The 25,080-nt window shown below is 38.9% G+C and overlaps 1 protein-coding gene across 6 annotated transcripts in view; it reads right to left on the bottom strand.

The window, feature by feature from the left end:
- Nucleotides 1-2,541: 2,541 nt before the first annotated feature.
- Nucleotides 2,542-25,080, bottom strand: part of CadN (neural cadherin) — a 260,161-nt gene continuing 237,622 nt past the window's right edge. For 2 of the 6 annotated variants that reach the window (XM_076136236.1, XM_076136235.1), the window contains exons 14-21: nt 21,351-21,466; nt 18,259-18,423; nt 13,922-14,059; nt 9,214-13,010; nt 8,555-8,790; nt 6,221-6,424; nt 5,400-5,633; nt 2,542-5,109 (exon numbers count right to left, since the gene is read on the bottom strand). In XM_076136236.1, the coding sequence (XP_075992351.1) occupies nt 5,006-5,109; nt 5,400-5,633; nt 6,221-6,424; nt 8,555-8,790; nt 9,214-13,010; nt 13,922-14,059; nt 18,259-18,423; nt 21,351-21,466 (4,994 nt within the window). In that variant the 3' untranslated portion in view covers nt 2,542-5,005. Of the gene's footprint in view, nt 5,110-5,399; nt 5,634-6,220; nt 6,425-8,096; nt 8,336-8,554; nt 8,791-9,213; nt 13,011-13,921; nt 14,060-16,772; nt 16,935-18,258; nt 18,424-21,350; nt 21,467-25,080 lie in introns of all 6 variants that reach the window. The other 4 variants (XM_076136234.1, XM_076136233.1, XM_076136238.1 and 1 more) reach the window with 3 other exon arrangements.

The raw sequence follows: 25,080 nt of genomic DNA, 5'->3' as shown, positions 1-25,080 counted from the left end.
AAGCCCCGAAGATGTACCTCTACTATAATACCAACAAAGGTGTTTAAATATGCCTTCCGAAACCATCATGGTTGATTCAATGCATAAGTTTTGGGGCGGATAAGGCTTTAGAAACGTGAAGTAAATCTATCTAGGCGTAACAATGGGCGGCACATAAATGTCGTGGTCTAGCGCCCTGCGCCCCAATTGTCTGTGTGCGCGGTGCGCCTGACAATAACTACACACATCATAGCTGCGGGTCACTCTAGTATCTACTTGTACATACAAGTACACTATCCAGCCTCGTGTTCGCCTATTGACACCTACTATGCTCGAAGGCCGCACATGATAATTGCTTAGGTTGTTAGGTTGGGTTAAATAGGTTAGGCATGATCGTAATCCCCGGGATCATAAAAGTGAGCGGGACTCTGTACTTGTTTATATCAAGGTTGGGTTTGATATTTGTAGGTTTATGGCAGTTACGTTTCTACCCTCGCAGAAAACTACGTATGTATTTACATAATTCTGCAAATCTCGTTATAACGATACGTTTGCGTAATTTTTCATAGCGATGTTTAAATCTCTTCATCCAGTACCGCAGCATTTGCATATGTTCTCTATGTTAGCTGTCGTGGTATTAGTGTGTCGAACGTTAGCATCTCCGATGATAAATTTCACCCAAGGCAAGCTATGGAAATTAAATTTGGGCGCAGTAAGCTAGATACAAACAAAGCGCTAGTTTTGTGGTCGAGCCGCCACCACAATCCACCACGGAGCTGTGTGCGGTGTGCTCCACCGTCAAGATGCGGCTGCGGCTGACGTCAACACCGTTTATACATTTATGTTTAAGAACCACCTATTTAATGCAAATTCTGTCTTATGGAAATGTAAAACTACCTTAACACTGCGCGCCAGGGGTGAGACGAGAAAACTCAAATAGAAAATCCAGCGACGAAGAAAATATTCTAACGAACATATCTGTGAGAGTGTGCGTATACTCACTCTGTGTAGGCAATGTTTAATTTAGATTACTAGGTATTAGTTTGGGTTGGTTTGGGTTAGGGTGAGATTATTGTTTGAACTGTGGACGTACGTAGGTCGTAGGTGCGTATGTATCTTGTATCTGTGTGTAATCTAATTCAATGCCATTACTGCGAGCGTTTCTGATGTTCGAACCGACGCCGTGAATGAAGTGATAATTGTTTGTAACAAATTACGTAAGTGACTTGAGGAAGCTATCTAAGCCTATTTTCTTGTTAGGAAAATTAATTATCTCACTACGTGCGAGGGGCTCTATGCTGAGCGCGTTTCTACGAATATATTCATGTATTCGTGCGGTATCTCGCTATAGACTAGATGTCTCTATGTGGGGTATATAGGTAGCTAGCATTCATATACGGTACGTCTGTTTATATGCATGGTTGCATGGTTAGTTGTGTAATTCGTCGTTTATCTTCCCTGATCGTTAATTGAAGCGGTCTTTAGCTGGTGCTCGGTGAAGGGTAATTGCGGCCTGTTGATTGATGCGTGATTCAATTTAATTCACATATTATATAAATAGTCGTGTATGGTGGAACAGACCACAGTTTGGGAGTGCCGGCGTCGTGTGTCGATAATAACCTGTTTATTGACGATGTAATACGATTATAATTAGGTGTGTCGTCAAGTGTGGCGATTACGGCAATTACCTTCCTTGATCGATCATTCGTCATAGCAACGGTTATGGAAGATGTACGTGCTCTGCGTTATCACATAATATTAGGATCACACGGGGTGATTTTTTATTGTGATGATTTAAAGTAAACTTAAAATAAAAGTTCACTACCCATTTCAGCGGAATTCATAGAAGTATGTTTTGAAAAACATTTCTGTAGCGCGATTCTCTAGTAGGTACCATCGAGTATCGATAACCGGCTAGCTATCGAGAAATGTTGTATGAAGATCGAATCAACGCCACTATCGGGCGCCATACGAACTAATTGTGCAATACTTCAATACATTTTATACGACCAATTCTCGATTCTTGTTAGTAACGATTGTAGAGTGCTACTGTAAGACATTACCGTCACTTATTGTTTACCAACATATCCTCATCATGAAACATCTATAAAAATGCAACATATATAAATGTGTGAACTGTTTTGTTTGTAGCTCTGTGCAGAAGGTTGGTGGTAGGAAGTGGTCATTTACAGCCGGTTATGACGGTAACGACATCCTAGCCATTATAAAAACACTGCGGAAACATTTTTATGTTCTCGTTGCTTTTAGCCTAAGTTGTTGTTACTGCATAATAAACATGACCATCCATCAAGTAACACTCCCTTTCCCTTATGTGTGTATATACCTTATTTTTAAGGAAAAAGGGTATGTAAGGCAGTGGAACCTTTTCACTACGATGTTTTGCAGTTTTATATAGACTGCTTGTTTCACAGATGTCAGTTTGTGAATTAAATGGTTATTCCACCAATGTTTTAATCCTTACTTGGAAGAGTATATTTTATCTTAAAGAGATAGGCAAAGGTCCTATAATGATAGTTAGTAAATGAAAACACATGATTATTTTTCATATTATTTTATTCATTCTTTTATAATCGTCAGAGTTGTACAACTAAATAATCACAGTTGAAACAAAACATACTATATAATATGTAGGTACAATATAATTAATGTCTAAACAAACACAAAACTGGTGTTCGCCGTAAGATGGCGGGTGGGCCGAGTTAGTACTCGCGCCGATAGTATTTTGTACTGGGGTTGTGTGCTCTGCCGTCTATGTAAGTGTACGTGCAAGTAGAGCTTTGTGAGCTTCGTGACGAACATACAGCGTGAATACGTCGCTCAGAGACCACTGTTATCATCCACAGTGACGTCATCCTACTACCATTAAATCTGTATCAGTACGCAAGCTTCACTATAAAGATTACACGAGTAAGAACCGCTGTTGATGTGACCACGCCCACCGAGTTAACAGGTCGCAAAGTTACCGCAAATGTCTTAAGAACTTCTTTGTTATCATAACATCGGTGGAAAGGCTAAGTAAGTAAGTGTACGGTGAGACGGCACGTCGTCGAGCTGGGACACAGTGGTTCAGTGGTTCACAACAACAAACACGGTCTGTCAAAGAACAACAAACAGGTGAGTACACGCTTAGAGACAGCGCAGAGCTCGAGTAGAAAAACAGAGTGGAGTGTATGTGCCTGCCGCACCACTGTCGTGGAAAATCAAAATATTGCTTTATAAAACAGTTCAAAAACTTACAATATACCGTTGTATAAGACAGAAATATAAAATCGGACCCAAATCACTATCGTAATTCGTCTATATGTATGATACTGGCAGTGTAATGATATCGATAAAATAATAATAACTATGAAATCCTACTTACATGAATAGTAATTAACGAGAATTGCTTTAATATTGATGTAGTACTTGAATATTAATTATTTATTTGTCTTTAGTGCAAACTAGAGGGTGAACTTACATTAGGTAAGTTATTTGAAGTCTATTTAAACCGAGTCTACAAAATCTTAGGCTCCAAACACATAATAAAATCAGTCATTTTAACATAATTCAGTATTATTCTAAAATTTACACTGATTATAACTCGACGTCGAAGTGAGACAGCTTCCAGAACCATTTAATTATTATATTTTACTATAAATTCTTAAAAATTAATTTATAAATTAATGACTTCTACCGGTGTCCGCAACTATCTCACGTCAAGGTCGATGGAAATAGTATTCTAGCACAACACTCTTAATAAGTTATTGATATTTTCCTAGGTGCGACTAAATTTATATGTAAACATACGAATAAATAAAGTGCAAACACTTAACTCTACCGTCATTAGCTGCATCGATTATGCTAAGAAATTGGCACAGTCCCACTCATAACGGCGCGCCGCCAGCGCCGGCGCCCGCGGCTCGGCACGCTCGCGGCGCGGCTCCCGCGCGGCACGGTCCCGGCGCGCAGGCGGCGCGGCGCGGCGGCGCGCGGCTCGCATATCGACGCATACATGCACGCACTCACGCTTGACGAATGTCGCTCGCACTCACTCGCACTCGCACTCATTCCTGCAGCTCGCACTCTCACTCGCACACAGACACTGTCTCGATCACACATGCGAACTGAAAACTCTCACGACCATGACTACTATTAGTTACCTAACGTTACGAGTAGACCGTAGTCGTTCCAAATATTCTATTTAACTAGCACTACACGGAGACATTAGGAGAGGAACACCGGTTACTGTACAGTTCGCTTACAAGTTAAAGTTAAATTAATAGTTTCACGTTTAATTAAAATCAGGGGCGGTTGTTTCTAGAGTGTTACTGTATTTACAACCCCATCGTTTAAATGTCGCATAATATCGAATGAGCATTATGGAACTCGAAGTCCGAGTGGACCACCACAAGTATTATGTTATCTACCATTATTAAAATATAACATATTCTTTTATTCTATATGATTTCTGCGGGAGGGCCGCCATATTAAGTGATATCACGTAAAGCTGGGGACTTACAAAATACTCGTATAAATTATTCACATTTATAGCACACTATCTACAAACACCCACGGTTCAGATTCACGTCCGGCTCTGCCGCAGAAATCTCTTTACTTCGTAACTTCCAATAAAATACTGACTCATAATATGGCTAATTCGAATAAAACTTATATCAAATATTTGGTGAAGATGTAGTTTAAACTTTATAAAAACGACGCAATTAAATAGGTATCTTAAACGATTACTTAAGCTAAACATATCTACCACAATAAATAAAGTTGTATAAAATTGATAAGAATTACAAGTCACACAGTGAGCTCGTCCGTGGGCGCGGGCCTTCAGCGCGGCCCCATACTCCTCGTAGCGCTACAACGTGACGTCTCACTGTTGTTTATTTACAAAATGAAATCCGCGGGTAGGTGAACGAGTGTCGCCCCCGAGATAGCGGGTTTAAGTGGCTTACGGGTACGATAGTGGGAGACAATTGACTAAATTAGCGGCGGGGGTGTCGGAGTGGGGCGCCTACAGTTGTTCGTCGAGGTCCGGCCCGTACAGGTCGGCCAGCTTGTTGAACCGCGGGCCCCATGCGCCCAGGTAGTCGTACTCGTGCGCCTCGTCGTCGGTACCTAACACAAGCGCACCGCATTAGGATTTCATATGAATAATTTATTCGAACACGAAGACTGGATGGATGTTCCTCAATTTTTCGCTTCATACATTGTGAATGAATTGCCGCAAGGCGCCGTCATAAATTTTAAAGCGATTCGAGAGGCTAATTTAGTGATGTGGGGGTGATGATTTGATGTATAGTTCTCTCCCGGCGGGTCGTTCGGAAGTCAAACAATCGGGATTTTTAAAGCTAAAGATTCAGATTTAATACACAATTGGTAAGGGTAATAATATCTAGGTTACATACCGGAGGCGAGCGAGGAGAGCGAGCCAGCGGTGCTGCCGCCGCCCTCGTACGCGTAGTTGCGCAGGTCGTCGAAGGGCGGCGCGTTGGGATCGCTGTCGGCGCGGCGCTTGTGCTCCTCGATGAACATGCCCACGTTGGTCTCGCCAGCCAGCGGCACGCCCACGCCTACACCCGGCGGCACTCCCACGCCTACGCCCATCGGTCCCACGCCGAGCCCCACGCCCATTAGAGGATCTATTACACAATTTTTAATCAGTATTATACGTCACTGGTATTTTTTCATTTCGAGTGAGCACTTTTCTACTCAATCCTATTTATTTTTTATTATATTATATGAGGATACAGCCGGCGTCGGCCATGATCCTACACAACCACTCGTCTCATTAGGAGAAGAGGTCTATCCCCAGCGGTATAACAGTAATAAGCTAATTTAAATTCGTATCGTACCAAACAAATAAGTTATCTCAGTGATTCTCGACATTCGTCTTTCGTGCTTACGCTTACAGGGATATGTGGTAAAATAAGACTTAAAAAGAAAATGATATTATCAATTTCACATTTCCGTGAACAATATCAAATCCCGTACACGGAGTGTAACTCATTATCATTCTGGCCTTAGACGGGTATAAAAGTTAAATCGAAATATTAGAATATAATCATGTTTATTCAGAGGCAAATGGAAATAAGAATTTGCTAACTTAAATATTTGTATAGGGTTATTACCTACCTACTCAGCAATGTGAAAACATTTATAATTTTATTTACAATTTTAATAATATAAGGTAATCTCTAAAGTCGGTATGTACGGCGGTGTTCCTTACATGGAAGCTTGGTAGGTGCATGGTCCGGTAGAGGTCCTCCGATAGGTATCTGTAGCGGCGTGATGTCGAAGGCGGTCATGTCGTCCTCGCCGCCGCCCTCGTCGTCGTAGTTGATGATGTTCTCGCGCACGTCGTCGTCAGGGCCGGGGTACTTGATGTGCGCCTCGCGCCGCCGGTTGTACACCACGAACACTAACACCAGGACTGGTGCAAACATACACACTTTTACTAGTCGGAAACACAAAAGCCATTATATGAAAAAAGAAAAATTATAAGTGCTTATAAATGTGAGATGAATGGTCGATACATTGGAAGTAAAGTTGTATTAAAATCGTGCAATTTTTGTTTGTCAATATCAGCTCAAGAATTTGGAAGTCGCTCTTTTCAATTCTCGCTCTTACTCTTTCATTTTACGAATAGATTTTTCTATAAGCAGCCTTTTTTATTGCTTTAAATAAATAGTAAAAGGACTTATACAAAATCCAGTGTAATATAGAGATTATTTAAACTCCACTCAAATAGCTCAAAAAGTACACCTAAGAGTCTAATAAGACTTCTTAAAGTATTAGTTGTAGTTTCGTATTCACAAAATAATTTCAAATTCAGGAAAGTTTTCTACTATACAAGTCAAATCAAAATTGGATTAAGGAGTGAAGTGTACCGAGACGACGTCAGCAAAATATTAAATCGTTTTCAAATAAATTGCTCTACAATAAAATATTTTCAGCAACAGAGTTATTTCTTTTCAGGCAAGTTCTGAATATTTTTCTCAGTAAAATTATGGTCGTGATGATTAGATTCAGATTACATGGGAAATGAATTTTAGTTATTCAAGTGCCTATGTATCATGTATACATAGGTAGGTATTCGTAGGAATGAGCAATATCGATGATCAATTAGCTATGTACCATTCATTTCATATTATTATTAAAGCTAGAAAGAGTTTTTAATAAAGTTGTATTATAAACAAAGAATTAATAAGTCAAACAAATACCTACATGTATTTTGTTCTCAAAGCTTTCTACAAGCTCGGTTCTTTACTTTAATAAGATTGCTTGTTGTTATAATAAATAAATCGCAACGTTGTTCACTATGTACAGTGATATTCTATACTTATTTTGACTGTGTCTAAATATAGCAGCATATTTTAGGCGCGAACACATTTTGCAGCTATTTGTAGATAGGAAATTGATAATAATAGGGCAAACATTTGGGATTGTTTCAGTCATTTCAATTTCCGTTAGGTAGATAGATATTTAATAAAGGAAAGGCCCCGGGGGACGTTCATTCAACAATAGAGTCGAATATAACACTAGGTATATTAAACCAATTACTTTTGATCCCGGTCAATCGTATTATTAAACATAATTTACATGAGTAAAGTTATGAATAACTACAGAATAATTTATCAGACTTCGTGGTCATATTAATTTAATTATGTGATTATAGACATTTTCAATATATGTGGTTTTTCTCATCTCGATAAATGGAATAACAAATTTATTGAATGTCACTGAAGCAAGAATACGATTAAATATGAAAATAAACTCATAAATTGATATTAATGGATTTCGGTCGCGTCGTTCCACGACAGATTGAAAACCATTATGAAAGTCAATAGAATAATGAAATCCTATTACAACGGAGTAATCAAAATACGCAGTTCCAAAATAAAGGAGCCGGCATGAACAAAATACACATAGATAGCTAAGTGGTGTATTACAATGAAATATAATGATAAATGGATCACTAAACACACGGTTTCGGCCACAAATAACTTGTACAGACTTAACACACGTCGAATTGGCACTATACATGATTGACACATATATATATGCGGTAAGTTGCATGCAAATAAATGGTATGTAGTGCTCACCTAGAAGCATGAACAAACAAACAATGATAGCTATAATGAAATCCCTGGAGGGCGTGATGATGCCAGACGCTAGAAGTTCAAGCTCGCAGTCGTGGCCGGTGTAGCCGAAGGCGCACACACAGTCGTAGCGGCGCGCCGGCTCTCGGTCTATGCACGTGCCTCCATTACGGCACGGATTGTCCACACACTCGTTCACGTTGACGCACGTGCCGGCCGCGCGCACCGAGCCTCCGGGACACCTACACATCGTGCGCTTTACCTCACTGACGTCCTCGGCCGAGCTGCGCGCACTGAGATCTCTCTTCCCACCCATATATAGCATGCACTACTGTATTACATTTAGCTATTACGACTACAAATATACACAGATAGGTCTATATGATGAGGTGCGTGAGTGATAGTGCGTCGGGATGAGCGTCTAGTGGGACACGCAGGGGCGTGACTAAGTTAGTGCTCACTCATGATAATAAGGAGGCAGACGAGGATGGCCGCGAGAGCGCCCATGCTGAGCTTGAGCGTGCGGCCTTCCTGCACGAGTTCGCAGTTCTCGCCCCAGAAACCCTCGGGACAGTGGCAGCGGTAGCCAGGCTCACGGTTCACGCACGAGCCGCCATTGCGGCACGGGAAGTAGAGACATTCGTTCTTGTCTACGCATCCCTTGCCGTCCGGTGACAATACCAAACCCTCACCGCAACTGAACACCATTCCAATATTTGTAGATCATATAAGCGTTAATACTGCATACATTACGTAAGTATATTATTAGTAAGGAAAATGTAGTATAATTCATATATAACTATATATACATATTATTATGCATATTAAATATCATTAATAAAGTCGTATAGTACATAATATTAAAAAATAAAGCTGAAATAATATTATATTAGTAAAGTTGTGATAAATAAATGTGTAAATAAATATTATAACAAATAACAGTCGAAACTCAGTGCGCGCTTTAAAATAAATAACATAAAAAAATAGGACTCAATAGTGAGTATTAATTGACTTTTTGGTGGTCATTTTAATTTATCGTGTCAAATATATTAAATCATTAAAGTCCACATGAATATTGAACACTATTGGACCACAAAAAATGTATTAAAATGAGACTTACGTGCATTCATACTCGTTCCAAAGGTCGACACAGACAAAGGGTTCCGTGCAGTGGACGTTGATGCACGGGCTGTTGGACGGACAGTTGCGATCAAGATTCCTGGCCATCGTTGCCTGTCCCCATTGAGTACCGTTCATAGCGGGTGGAAGAGGCAGGTGCTTTCCTTCTAGTCTTATATCATCTAAACATCCTTTCTGGAAATCGGCATACACTTCAAACGTTCTCACACCCGTATACTCGGCCTTGCCGCCTGCATACACACCTTCCTGCTTGTCAACCAGCAACCACTGATGTCCCTCAAAGCTGAAAGTTTCGTTGTATCTTCTGCCTTCGCCACCATCTATTTCGAGCATAGCTGCGCTACCGTATCGGCTGACGCGAGCTATATGCCATTGTCCATCATCCACAGCGACAGAATTTAACCACACGTCGCGCTCTTCAGTACGTAACGAATTGAGATTATACCGGAAGTGCAGTCGAGATTCTTTCACTTCGAGGATACCGTACTCTCGGTTGTGTTGGTCGCTTACTCTGAAAAGTTCGCCGTGAGGTTCGCGAGTTCTAAAACGCAGCTGAATTTGTGTACTAAACCTGTCTGGTTCGAAACTTAGGGCAAACTTTACGTAGCTCTGTGGTCGAAAACTGGTGGGCGTAGTTGGTAAATTACACGAGGGCCCGGTCCAACCGGGTTGGCATTGGCATCTAGCTTCTGAAAAGCTGCCCACGCACGTACCATGTTCCCAGCACCTTGAAGTTGTGTCTGCTTGATTGCATATTTCGTCAGTTTGTGGACACCCAGCCACAGAGTTTCTAGATAGGCCAGGGTGTGCTAAATCATATAATTTACTATTGTGGATTAGGTTTCGTATGCACCCATCAAATCCTTTACCGATGGGCATGTATTGCCAGTGGTAATGAGTGGGATCAAAATGTTCAATGTAAAGACCACCGATTTGCAGTGGAGCGTTGACATTAAGATACTCATTGAAGGGTGGAATAGTTCCACTAGCTTGACAAGTCGAATCATCGAACTCTGGAGGAGTTCCATCTTCCATCTCTTGGATGTCAGCAGACTTACAAAAGTCAACTATCATTCTAACGTTCTCTGTGTCCCAGAATATATCAATACGATGCCATTCACCATCATCTAATGATTTTTTCGTCTTAACTCTAAGCTCCAAAGTACCAGATCCAAAATCTATAAGGAGCCGTGGGTTGCCTCTCTCTAATTCAACGGATATAAAATCAGATACCATTATCTCTTCTGGTTCCGGTGGTACAATAGGGCCATTGTATAGCAATACGCCTTCCGACTTTCTTGTAATGAATTCAAAGCTCAAATGAGAACTGTCACACATTTCTAGAGCAGGATACCAAGCCCAACCAGTGCCTCTGAAGCTCCTTGATGTTTGTTGACATCTTGGTCCAGTGTATCCGGGAGGACAAGAACAGGTCAGACCATATTTGCCTTCTATACACCTGCCTCCGTTGTAGCAAGGAGAATTGCGACAAGTCTCTGCCTGTGTAAAGTTTCGAGCACCGCATGTACACTCTGCGATGACATCTACTCGGACTCCAACAAGGGCTGTTTTATTTGCATTTACCATGTACGGTAGGTTACTAATATCGAGTACATTTGTGCATGATCCTTCGCACATTTGATTTTCATACAAACATTCGTCGATGCCCACCATAGTTATATTGATACCAACGGTCCTTTCTATTTCCTCTCGGTGCATAAGTACGATGCCGTTTAATCGTATAGGTTTATAATAATGTGCGCCATGTGCAGAGAAACGAATGTCAGTTACGGGAGGGTGCTTCTTCCGGAGCTGTACACTGAATATGTCGATATTTTCTCGCTCAGTGTTCAACAAATCAGCTAACTTGTCCTTGAATATGTCGAGTTTGCTTCTTGATACACTAAGAGTTTTGTAGTTCCAGACCCGAATAAAATCTTCATCTGATATTCCAGATATTCGAATCGATCCTGAGTTGATAATTGCCTCATGTGATATTTCTTTTACATATACTGTCACGTTAGCGGGAACGTCTGTTTGTGTGTGTTTCCGATCATATACTTTGAATTTTAAGTGGTATCTACCTTCTCTCGTTTTATGTCTCATTTGAATCATTCCAGTTTCTTCATTCAGCGTGAAATTTGGATGTTCTGAACTTTCCCAGAAGAACTTCTTGTCCGGCAGATCCCAATCGTCAAGGTCGTATACGTATACTCGTCCAATTTCAGTATCAGGTGCTTGACCTTGATAACTGTACACTAGAATTTCTTTTGATCCCGGTTGCATTTTATTATCATTAACATCTCCAATTACTACGGTAAGTGTGCTTGTTCCAGTCATGGCAGGATTTCCATGATCTTTGATAATAATAGGAATAAGGTATTCCTTTTGTTGTTCTCTGTCAAACGATCGCAGAGATGAAACAATAGCCATTCCATCTCCGTTAGCACCTTTCTGATCTTGTTCGACTTTGAAAGAGGCTCGGATGATATCGTCTGCGCCTGGGTCAAGTCTAAACTGGAAAGGTGGCCCGTTACTCTTAGAACGATCATCGTCATCGGTTGCCAAGATTTCCGCTACCTTTTTAGGTGTAATGTGTTCTGGAAGAACTGGCCTATAATCTTTTAGGAAGGTGGGTGCATTGTCATTAATATCTTGAACTATTACAGTCAAAGTAGCCGTTGCAGTCCTCGGCGGAACTCCATCGTCAATAGCCAATATCTTAACTTGATGCCTAGGGGTATCTTCTCTATCTAGTGATCGTTGAATACTCACTGTACCTTCTTGGTTAATCGAAAATTGCCGCTTTCTATCTGATGAACGATCGATCGCGTACGAAACTTTACTCTTTCCACCCTGATCTGGATCTGTAGCTTTAAATGTTTCTAAACTTTTGCCAACTTCGGCATTCTCATAGACCGATACTTCTATATTAGCCCTTTCAAATTGAGGTTTATTGTCATTAATATCTCTAAGCTTAACCACTACCCACGAATAAGCTACGTGATATTTATCGTTGTCATTATCTTCTCCTTTATCATTAACTTGTATTCTAAATCTGAAGCCATTACTTTGTAATTGGTCTTCATAATCTAAAGGCTGTACAATTTTTAACGAACCAGTGCCGTCATTATTTCTTACCATAGTAAACTTATCAGCACCATATCCACTATTTTCAATAACTTTATACTGGAATTTATTCGTTTCATCTTCATCGTGAACGGTCACTGTCAGAATGGGCATCTCTGGCAAGTTGGTTCCATCTGTTTCATCTACTTCAGTGAACCATTCGTCTTTCGTAAATTGTGGCGGCATATCGTTTATATCTTTCACTCTAATCGATGCTGTCCCTGTGCCTTTTAGTCCCCCACCATCTGATGCTACTATTTGTATCGAATAATCTGGGGTACGTTCTCGGTCTAGGCAACATACTGCAGTTTTAATTACACCAGTTTCGGGTTCAATTTCAAATATAGGTGACCCCGTTTCTTCTTCTATTACATTTTTTTCTATAGAATACCATAACTTTGCATTATTACTTTCAGCCGGATCATCATAATCGATGGCGGTCATAGTCATAACGACCATACCGGCTGTGCCGTTTTCTGTGACATTACCGAAATACACTCCCTGGGGGAAAATAGGAGCATTATCATTAATGTCTTTAAGATTGACTTGAACATCAGCGTAACCCACAAGACCCTCGCCCCCTTCGTCTTGTGCAAAAACTGTAAACCTCCATTGTGGCCTCCCATTAGGTTGGTCTCGATCTAAAGGCTGTGGACAAAGAAGCCGAAAAGTTTGTATTTGGACATATTTGGGATTTATTCAATATTTATATGAATCTATCACAATTAGAATACTATTAAGTCTCGAAACAGTTGATATATTCACAATATTTTAACGGAAAATCAATTGATCATATGACCTTTTGATATAACCAATCGTTAGCCTCGAAGCTATTGTCCAAAAGAACAAAGGTACCAGGACGAAATAGAACACGGTTATTATTTTTGGTACAATGGTTTCGCCTAACTTACTCAATTTATCTTACGAGTATAACAGTAATAGTAATTGACTTAATCTCACAAATAATTAGTAACCTAACAGATTTGTTATCTTCATTAATAACATATCATAAGAGTACGTTGATGAAACTGCCCCATTACGTTGTACAAGTTGTACGATTATGTGACAACTGTCGTATGTATATAATATATGTGTACATACATAGTTGCGGGTAGTACATATTTGACGTAAACGTATAAATGATGTAAAAAGGGTTTAGTAAATACAGAGATAAGTGTTTGTTTGGTTGTCTTCAAACAAAGCGGTCCTAAACTCACAGCAAAGTTGAAGTCACGGGTATCCTTTGCTTTTGGTAGAGAAACGGGTCTCCGAAAAAGTATTCCAATTTTCTAGGGAGTAGGTAATTAGCATTCAGAGTTCATTCGGTTTTTCTCATTTCAAGAATATCTGTGTCCAACTTACGGCGCAAATGGAACGCAATAAATGTGTGATTGCATTGTGCATGCAAAGTGAGCGTCCTATTGGCCGGCTATCTCAACTCACGAGTCCGTAGTCTCATTGCGATGCCAGCGGCATCAGGTGTTTGTACGAATACAATATTAGACAAGATACTTTTACAAAAGGCGGTATTTTTAATTAAATGTAGACGCAATACTCACTTTGAGAACGAATATCTCGCCTGTAGTGCGATTGATGTCAAACTTGCTATTTGCTGGATTGTCAGGATCAATACCCTGGCCAGTCAGGAAATAAACGATGTTTTGCTGCCTATCTTTGTCACCGTCAGTGGCGGTCACCTGTTTGATAGACAATTGTCAGTGTTAAACGGAGGCTTATGAACAATATGTTGAAGCAACAAAAAATTGTATAATGTAGTAAGGTATCATCATTAAAAAGGTCGAACTAAGGTCATTTAACTGGGTAATTACGTTTGCTAATAATATGTCTCCAGAATGCGGCAAGTTTGCGTATTCAATTACATAGAATAAATAAATGCAAATACATGATAAAGATATAAATTGTTTCACAAAAAAATAAAATACACCCACCTTGTTAGTTACATCAGTATACGACGTTAAGCAAGCAAGTAATAAGCACACACACACACACACATACCGGTTGGTGACATGTAGTATAGGTACACTTTTGATATTGAACAGCCTTCGGCTCTGTGTTGTGTTTCATTATCCAATCATATTATACCAATAGTTACGAAGTTTTCGATGAAAATGTCCCCGGGCACCTTAGGGTTACCTTTATTATACCTTCAAAACCCAAATATAATATTTAAGTAAAACAAAGTAGGCAGACGAATTCTATATGTTTGAAAAAACGTAATATAGATAATTTTGTCGGAATTTCGTGATTTGATTTCGTATAATAGAAATGGTTTTCATTACCAAGAAACTAGACGTGATTGTACATCAAAGACAATATCATGAATATAGATAAGTACTACATAGTCACAGAGCCTTTTAAACAAACTAAAGTAAACATTGAACAATCCAAATGTGAATAAATCCACATACTTATAATGTAAGTATATATGCCCCAGTCTGTACTCAATATCATTTCATAGTTAACTATTATGAGATATTTATACTCATACAGCCTATTTATTAAGTTATCAATCATTTCAGCGCCACAAAGCCTTCCATTACATTTTCCTATTAATATGCTGACTCGTTCGGTTTCTTAGAATCGTCCTAGAGATATTGCCATAAAACGTCGGAACAATTTTAATCTAAGGCTCACTGCGAATTACTATGTATTTTATAGTAGCGTAGCTACCGCGGAAGTGCTACGAAGTTTATGAACCCCAACACCCCGGATTGTTTGCATCGGCGACCGACTAGGGCAGCCCCCACCGCCGCGCCACAGGAAGTAACGCAAACTTTGTTCTTTTTAAGGACATCGAAGAGAACCCCTGGCAGTTATATCACTATTTGAAGAGCTCAACTTGAACTCGAATAAAATTTTCAGGAAAAATATTTCCAATACAGGTAAGAAATAGAACAAAAGGGCGGAGATAATACGGTTGGGGCCGTATATCAAATATATGGGAATGGCTTACTACTTATCGAGTGCTCAATGGAGAAATTGATCCCTGTAAAATTGGGATACGCAAACTTATGGCAACTGGAATGTCCAATTACGTCAGACTGGCGGAGCAGCTGAAATGAAGAGGGTCGACGTTTGCGTAATTACTCGGATCATTTGCGAATCTCACTCCAATTATAAAAAAAGCTTGTCACTACAAGCGACTTGGGACGAGGGCTTTACTTTTAGTGAACGGTCAATTTTCGTGATTGAGAATAAAAGTCAAGCAAGCTGACTTTGAAACAGTATCGTAGTACGATCTCGTCTATGTTCAATGGTCCTTGATTCTAAAGTACAAAGAGCTTAGTTTTAATATTAAATAAATTGACTATACTTAAATTTATTCCTAAATATGGTAACTTTACAATTTGCATAGTTGTACATATTAATTACCTTGACTTTTATTGCCATTTTAGCTCTTAACAATAGGCACAATTTATCACAATCGGAATTTTTAATAAGGCGTATCTTACGTATGCTTGGAAATATAGGAGACTTGAGACACAACATAGAGACAAAGTTAAGAAAAAGCAATTTGAAATATTTTGCAACATATTTTCCCGTTGTTCGTGTTCTCATATGTTATTGACAGGGCTCGAAGAAGTTGCGGAACTAGGGAAGCGTCTGGTATATTATACAGATACTACACATGCTGTGAAACTACACTTGAGTGTACAAACTGTAGTGATGCGTGAGGCTCTACTAAAAGCTCTCCAACGTAGAATACATTAATTACTTACCTACAAAACCTGTGGATTCTGCGATGGTTGGCTTAACATTAACTTTGGCTAAAGAATATGTTTTGTGTTAGTATATTTATATGAGAAGACCCTTTTATCCCAAAAATAAATAAAACGTTAAAGTAATTTTAAGGGAGAACAAAAGTATGGATGGGGATAAAAAATGAAAATGTTTGGATAAGTTAGTATGTAAAGCTGGCATTTTATCGCTTCATTACAATCGGAACGACCTTTCCTAATGGTTTTTGAAGTGAAGAGAGCAGGTACGCACATATTAACATGCTACGTCCGCAGTTCTTATCTATGAAATTATTTTTTTACATTTATGGCGTTCTCCCGCTGCCGAATACAGCGCAAAAATAAAATGCTTTTAAGTAGCGATACTGTTTCTAGTATGGATTCGTTTAAATTTGCATGTCAATATTTGAAATGTGTTTGCAGCTGCCGGCGTGAAGGATATATACGCGAGAAACAATTTAATTTTGTAGGAATAGGAGGAAACGTTTTGTTCAGATCGAATTTGGTTAGTACAAAGCAATGTTTTCGGGATAGTTTAATACTATGGAAACGCCACAAGCAAGGGACTTAAGAGAATATAAAGGAATGTTAGTGTTGGATAATATACTTATTGAAGGAGCAGTAAAAATAAAAAGAACTTAAAAAAATAAACCTGTATAAGGGAGTGTGGGAAGGGCCCGGTCTCCTCGAGTGCCTGCGTGACGTAGGCGCTGCGCGTGAACCGCGGCGGCAGATCGTTGACGTCGAGCACGCGCACCACCACGCGCGTCGAGTTCTCGTTGCGCCCGTCCGACGCCACCAGCGTCAACTCGTACTGCGCATACCCACATGTACACTCTCTACACTCTCCATGCTCATGCACCACACGGTCTCAACTCGCGCGCTCCACTGCTCTGCCGTTACTTTATTACACAATCATGTCTTCTACGCTCAAACGGAGATTTTTAATTCAATAATTTATTAAAAAATATTTTACATAACCGTTAAATACTAAAGTGGTTGTTTATGATTTATGACCCTTGACCCCTTTCATAAAAGTCCATTTTGTAACAGATAAGCCACGTTACAATTCCATGACCGCAGTTTTAACGGATGCTGCGACCACGTGTAATATATCATATCGATACAGGGTGATTTATACGTGTTGGCGCATTGCTTTTATTAGACTGTGCGTTTTATATATTTTTATTTGAGTAAATAAAGTCATCAGTGAAAATGTTTCGCCAAAAGCCACCGCGAATTAATCGCAATGAAGAAGTTAATTTATGCCGCGCGAAGAACTTTGCTTTCGGGCTTCGTGCAATAATTGAAAAGTACAAATTTCAAACGCTCGCTCGCGGCGAACTCGCGCCCAGCTGCCGAACTTCTCGTCATTATCGTTATAAAAATGAGAAAAGTCGAGTTTGGCTCTAAATTATATTTAAAAATGCTTAGAATTATATTGCGTCGAGTAAATAAATATTAATAACCACAAAGTGGTTGTTTGAGAAACGTTATCGTAGCTGGCAAGGTATTACGCGACTCACTGAATTTTAGTCATTTCTGCGCGAAGTTCTATTTCGAACGATGTTCGACCGGCGATTTCAATATCTATCGTCGAATGGATTAAGGGTACCTCCTGCCAGCCATCGAGATGAGTTGTTAGTGCTGGTATTTCATCGTAGGGTTGTTCATTAATAGTTCGCTTTACGTCGGGTTTATGCTAATGGTGATGATTTAGCCGAGATAAGTTTTACCCGGACTCAATATAATAATATTATCTTAAGAATAGAAATGCTACATAAAAAGACAGAGATTGATTTGGTCTGAAAGAAATGTACGATTATACAACGAGTTTTCACCTCTGGACTCCGGAACAGCAAACCACCGCAAAAAACTAGTGGGATGCAAAAAAAACAAAACAACAAGGACACTAGCAACAAAACAATAACTACTATGTCGTAAAAACAATAACTAGATACTATGTCGTAAAAACAGTGTCGCAAACGAAATCCCCATGCCATGCAAGCTAACAAAATATCTATAAGGGTCAATCCGGGAACGGGAAGCCTCATTCGATTCTTGTTTGAAGCAATGCTTCCGCGCTTGGATTCATTCAATAAAGAATCGAATTGGGCTGCAGTCGTGTCGTGGCGGACCTGTAGCACGCGCTTGGGTAGATTGCGGTCGTCTTCTTCAGTGATCTGCGTGCGGTATGTGGGGCGCTCGAACACGGGCGGGTTGTCGTTCACGTCCTTCACGTGGATCACCACGGTCGTGTAGTTCTCCTTCAGGTTGTCTGACGCAGCCAGTTTCAACTCGTACTGTCGCCGTGCAATGTATACGTTACTTTATACCCTCTCATGTCAAATATACTGATGCCTATCGATGATCGCAATAATTAGACCTTTTATCATTTATCACTTCGTATCTACCTCTTGTAATTAAGCATTTCAATGTTATTTTTCGTTGAGCGAGGATTATCATTTGAAAGTCATCGTTTTTTCATTCGTCGATTTACGAAAACTCCTTTGACTTCGGTAATTACAATTTAACAAGGTAATTTAAAAAGTTTAATAGAAAGTTGCAAAAAGTAATTTAAAACCAGCCATAATTAACTTTATTTGGGTCTTTGTGATAAAGAGAAAGAAGGAAACATTTTCTTAATGATAATATTACGCTTAAAATATATTTGGTCGCGTAGTAATAACGCGACAAATTGAAGTTAGTATAGACTGTTTGAACAGAGTTAAAACGAATGGGATGTTAACGAATACCTACGGTTTTATAAATTGTTACCAAAATTTTACCAAGTCCACACTTGGCTTCGAAAATAGAGTGAGCATTGCGACCCGAGGGAGTTATTGGTGTCATCTGTCAGTGTCGTTCGGTAATTTCCTCACTCGGAAGGGAAATGTTTGTTTCAAAAGTCATCTCACACACTTTATACAAGTTGGAGTTGTGCACTCACAGTTGTTGATATCGCATTCATTCTTATTTGTTAAATTCGCAGATCGTTAATTTTGATTTACGTCCCACGCTGTACGAAAGCTCTCTAAGTAGAGAGTTGATTTGGGGTCTATTAGCAACAGTGTTAATCTAGACACAGGTGAGCACGCCGTACATTTTGTTCGACTAATGCTCGCCCGTAATATCCCGATGTATTTCAGTAATTCACAGATGCGACGCTGACTGGTAGGTAGGTATTTAGATTAAAAACGTGTCTGCGGTAATGTTTCTTACTTATTTTACCGTATATTTCTATTTATTCTGAATACATTATGTGGTGCTAATACTGCCAGTTTAGTAGAGGATAACGAATAAATTTATAGTAAGAGTTAGACAAATACATAAATAGCATTCTCAGTCACGGAAACGAACTGTCACATAACGCGTACGAACGAACACGAGGTGCAAATTCAATTTAGCCACGAACATTTCCATTGGATACATTCAACAAAGAAACGTTATTCCTACCTAAATATATATAACAATAAAATGTACTTCCCGAACATTTAAGCGAAGACTCTCCGGAACGTTTAAAAGCAAAAGGAGTATAGAGAGTAAACTGGTTTACATCCATAAAAGCTCCGTGAGAATCTGCAGTTTGATAGCAATACAGCCTTTGGTAACAACTACGCCGGCTCGCTTAAATGGGTATTAAAGATTAAATTATTTATCTCGTGAAAAGTTTCGCGGAAACTTTGTCGAGGATGTAACAAAGACGGCCGGCCTGATAGGCGAGCGCCACGCCGCGGCGGCGCGCGCCCGCCTTCACAACGCGATCTTTTAAAATTGAAACTCGCCAAGGGGCAAAGAAAGTAAGCGAAACACTGTTATCGTTTAACGCCGCCGTTTATTTTAGCGCAAAATTATGTTCAAAGGGCGATTAATTCTCTTTTGATCCGGCTCACCTTCACTTAAATTACTCTACAATATAAAAATACATTATTAGATTACATGAGACTTATAAAACACGGCTATTTTACTTTGTAGGTGAAACTTGTAAGTGAGGTTAGGTATTATGTTTTAAGTATAAGATAAGCTGGATTTGTCATGTGGCTTACTTTTAGAAACCGACATCTGCGTACGAGCGTGCGTCTACAACATTATATTATACACCTGTGTGTTGGCACAAGTGGTTTATCTTTAATTACGTTGGCTTACTTTGTTATCCTCAGTTGTTTAATTTAGGATTTTGTTGACGTGACGTAATTGTAGATGATGAACTTAGGTCTTGTACAAGTTCACACAACTTAAACTGAACGCTAATTAGTTCACTGCCTCGATTTACTTTACATTAATAGAGCCTGAGAGGCAACGTTGTCAAACTATTAATGAGGTGATAATATCTAATAAATTTTCCAGTTTGATCAACAACTACAAACACAGTGAACCATTCATGAATATCAGTAGAGATATTCAGCCACGATATTAAAACACAGAGACCTTTGTAAAGAGCACACTCTAACGTAGCATAATTCGAAAAGCTAAATTCATAGTTTGTAATTTGAATATCAAACTCTTGATTGAACGTATATGAGCTTCATTAGCGTATTCGACCACAATATTACACGAGATACCTGTATATCTACCGAATAAATCTGGTCCCAGTGTACAGCAAAAATGTTTTGGTATCGATTTATTTATTTTCCACTTTATCGTGGTTACAGTCTCTCTCGGGAACGATCCGTCACTATAAAAGCGAGCGATTGTTTTAAAACACCCACATCTAAAGCTTTATTATAGCCCTTTATGATTATTAATCTCGGTTATTTTTCACAGTATATTTTATTTTAAACAGAATTTTATAATCCTTGTAACAAAATTTTATTTGATAACAATTATAATATAAATAGTACGTAATTTTATTCATGACTTCTGCAATAGATGAAGTACTTAATTCATTCGAGTGCACGTCAATCATCATAACAAAATACGAGTGGATTTTATATTAGCTACCACCGCAATTTACATGTACGATACTCATCGAAATGATTTACGATGCGTATTTATCCATACATTAACAATATTTGCGTATTATGACATAGAAATTTAGTAATGTGTAATCGCAAATTTTTGATTTAGAGTTCAGTAAATCAGACCTATTAACTGTCAACTAATTCACAGTGTTATTGTATTTATTCGATGCTATTATGAGTATAAAATTCATTCAACTTGGTGGTATACAATATTTATAAGTAGGAGATCGATGCTGGAGTGAAAACCGTGAATGGTAAACAAAACTTACCCGTTTCCTGGTTTCATAGTCGAGTGCCCCCGCCACGTAGATGGCGCCAGTCATGTTCTTGACGGCGAACGCGCCGCCTATGTTCCCGCTCGTGATCTCGTATCGAATACGCGACGCTGCAACAAAACAAACATCATTATATATGTATGCAATCGCATTACTTCGTCAAAGGATTACGTATTTATACAACAAAATGTTTTCATATTTCTCTGCTACGAGTTTTTCTCAGGCTTTTATTCGCACAATGTTATAACAAAAATAAAATTTGACGAGTTGATGCAATAGATTGAAAAACATCAAAGCTAATGGCGTCGCAGGTAAACTTCTATTCCATTTGTCGATTTAATAAAATACCTTTTTCAGCTAGTCGAAGTCTTTAAAGATTAGCTTTTTAAAAAAGAAGCATATGATACACGTGTGTTATTAACGACTGTTGCGTGGATTCATAATAAGCTTAACATGAAATACTGGTAGAATTATTATCCTTGTAAAGCATACAAAACAGATAATAATGTGTGAATGTCTCGTGACAAGTACTGTGTTAACTTTTAATAAAGCTGAAAGTTCACGGTTCGCCTCACAGTGACAGCATGAAATATCATTGCTCTTTCTTGAAAACGCGTGGGTACTTCATAAATTGGGTGGAAATAAAAAAGGAATATTTGAAAACCTTAACGGATTTACGGCTCTGTTACACGAAGAGGCTGAAAAGATTTATACTATTTGTAATTTTTATAGAATTTTAACTTTTTTATCGCTCATCATCTGGATAAAAAGGTGTCTATGCAGTTTCTAAAGCAATTACATGGAGTAGAGTATAGACCATAAATATAATTGGTGTTAGGATAGTTTAATGTCGTCGCTTAGCTATATTAATGACAAATCTCATTAGACATTAAAAATTAGTCTCCGCTGAGGTCGGTCTCCGGGTCCACGTCGTACCATTCCACATTGTTTATTGCTCGTAAAGTTGAGGCTTTCGTGTGTAACTTTGGAAGTTGGAACGATGACCGCTCAAACCGCACGTTTTCCGTTTATCTTGCTTAAATAGTAATTCGATTTCCATTACTAGTAATGGTCAGGGTTAGTAGATAAGCGACCGTGCAGCTCGGACCCGGCCCGGTCATGATTGTTGGAAGATTACTTTCATTTTGGGTCTGCTCGTAATCTCAGTGTATTTTTGTATAGCAGTTAGGCTAGTGTAGGCAGTCGGGCGGCTGATGCGTATTATCTCATTACGAGCGCAAAGGCAATGTAAGTAGTCTGCGTAAGTAATGTAGCTATTGGCCCAACTGCTGTTACCTACTGAAAGCCTGCCACTAACTTTCAGTAAGTGCTCGAATACTTCATCATACTCTACGTTCTTACTTTGAGGAAACTTACTTTGCTTTACATGCAGTATGCTTCCTAATACTAAGATAATATGTAAACAGGTTTTAATAACGTATGACTTAAACATAGGTAAAATATCTGTGTCAAAGAAGATAATTCCGTAATTGTTAAATTCTGTAACTTTAATAAAAGTCTTTTTTCCGCCGAGATATTGAATATCGCCATTTATTAAGAAAATGTAATTAAGTTAACAGTTTAACTGAGAGATCGTGTATCTCTGAAACGGTTAAATATGTCTCAAGGGGGAGATACCGATGTCTCTTAGTAATTTTTTTGGGCCATTAATCCGGAAGCGCCAAATATATTTCTCCCTTAAACATTAATAAAAGGGAGGCCTTTTATTTCTTGCTTTTACATCACAGAAAAGTGTGTCCGACTTAATTTTATATTGTAATCTTAAGTATTATTGAACCTAAATATAGATTGTATTTAAGTAGTTCTTTAGTTAGTTTCATATTCATTCATACTATTACATAATATTATACTTATATAAGAGAGAAGTACACAAATGCATAGCGAATACAAATTAAAAGTAAATATTTATTCTGAAATCCGTAATGTTGTTCGCGGTCCCTAGCAGACAGTGTAATGCTATTAATGATAAATAAAGCTTAATGGTTTATTTCAGTAGCACATTGTTCCAACGAGTTACGTCTGTGAGTGTTAACAGTATTATTTCTTAATGAGAAAGTCGTATCAGGACGTAACACAAGCCATAATGTGTGTAATAAAGTTAATATAATTAAGTACGCGTTATGGAATATGCGTGCGATTAGGGCAGCGTGTTAGTGACGACGGCGGGCGGGTGAGAGCGGCTGCATCACCGCCGCCTGCGCCCGTCTGCTACTACCCATTATGTCGGTACCTAATCGTCGGTGTACAGCGGCTAATGAACGCATACCGTATTCTCAGACTAATTGGCCTATAAAGTACCCCTTTGCCTCCTTTTACACCAGAATTTCATTCTACTTAACAACAGTAGCGTGCCTATTAACGAGCGGCTTCTATTTTTGAATTGTTCTTGTTGATCCCGGCTGCCAACGTGATGGAATTGCTAGCTACAGAATCAAAATGTGGTATATTGTTTATTATGATTATAGATACGCTTGTGTAATCCAAATGGCAGAGATATTCTAAAAAAATGCCGTTAATGTAGTAGAGCCGCAATACTGACAAAAATGGTGCAATTTTTTATCGCAGTGGTTTTATTTTCATTTCAACGGGAAACTCGAGACCAAGTAAAAGTTATTTGCTCAACATTGCTGCTCGGATTTTTTCAGTTAGTGGAACAGATAGCTTCGAAATCAGTTTCAACCGCATTAAAATAAGGTTCCACAACGGTTTTTTCGTTATAAAGTTTAATAAAGCCGGTAATCCAACACAATTATTTGTATTTTGTAGTCCACTTAGAATTTAAGAAACAATACGCGCCATAATTCATCGAGTACGTACAAAACTTATAAATTGATCATCGAAGCGAACTAAGCTATTTCAAAACTTCTGTAACAACGAGTTTGTGGGGAAGCATTGATTTATTTTACCTTCAGACTTTGTAATTTATTTTAAGTGTACAAAACAGCACATTTACCACAACCCAAAAAAGCTTATAAAAATTTCCGACATGGCGCAGAACTTTTCAAAAGGGCCAGATTAAACTTGGACATAAAACCGTCATGATTCGCAAACGTTCAGAAGAGCAGGCACTTTTAATTGTCATTTGTCATGGTGAATAAATGAAAGTCATAAATTTCGCTTGTGCCACGTCAAAATATACGATTTTTCTTTCATGGAACATAGTATTCAATAAGGCGAGTGCGGTGGTCGAGTGCGCAGTAAATCACCCACGGACGCGGACGTCCTTATACGAATTTGGGTTGAGAAAGCCACTTCTTAGGTTACCGTCTTATTCGTTCGGATACGGTATATATTTGCTGGAAAAATAAAAGGATTCCAAGAACAAATATTTTTTATCCTCGCAACTTATTGAAAAGTAATGGCTCTAATAATGTCACCGTGAATCACTGTTGATTCTCTTTATTATAAAGTAGCATGGGGTGACTCCAAGAAAGTTTCATTGGATAATTAATCTTATAAAAGCAATAAATAATAATAGTGGCGGAAAGGCAGTATGCGGTGTTGTACGTACCAAGATAAATCAATAACATCTGTAAGATATGGCTTTCTGAAGTTGGAGCATAGCTATAGTTTGAAGTCATTTTCTGTAATTAAGTTCTTACGTGCTACGCCGTGGCACACCGACATGTGTGTCACAAATCAGGACCAGCGGGACCCGCAACAACTTTGATCAACGAGGTAACGAGTACCCTAACATTCCCCT

This window comes from Anticarsia gemmatalis, chromosome 3 (genome assembly GCF_050436995.1).
Source record: "Anticarsia gemmatalis isolate Benzon Research Colony breed Stoneville strain chromosome 3, ilAntGemm2 primary, whole genome shotgun sequence".
NCBI classification, from domain to species: domain Eukaryota; kingdom Metazoa; phylum Arthropoda; class Insecta; order Lepidoptera; family Erebidae; genus Anticarsia; species Anticarsia gemmatalis.
The sequence above is the reverse complement of the archived record's forward strand: the minus strand, read 5'-3'. Positions and strand labels throughout refer to the sequence as shown.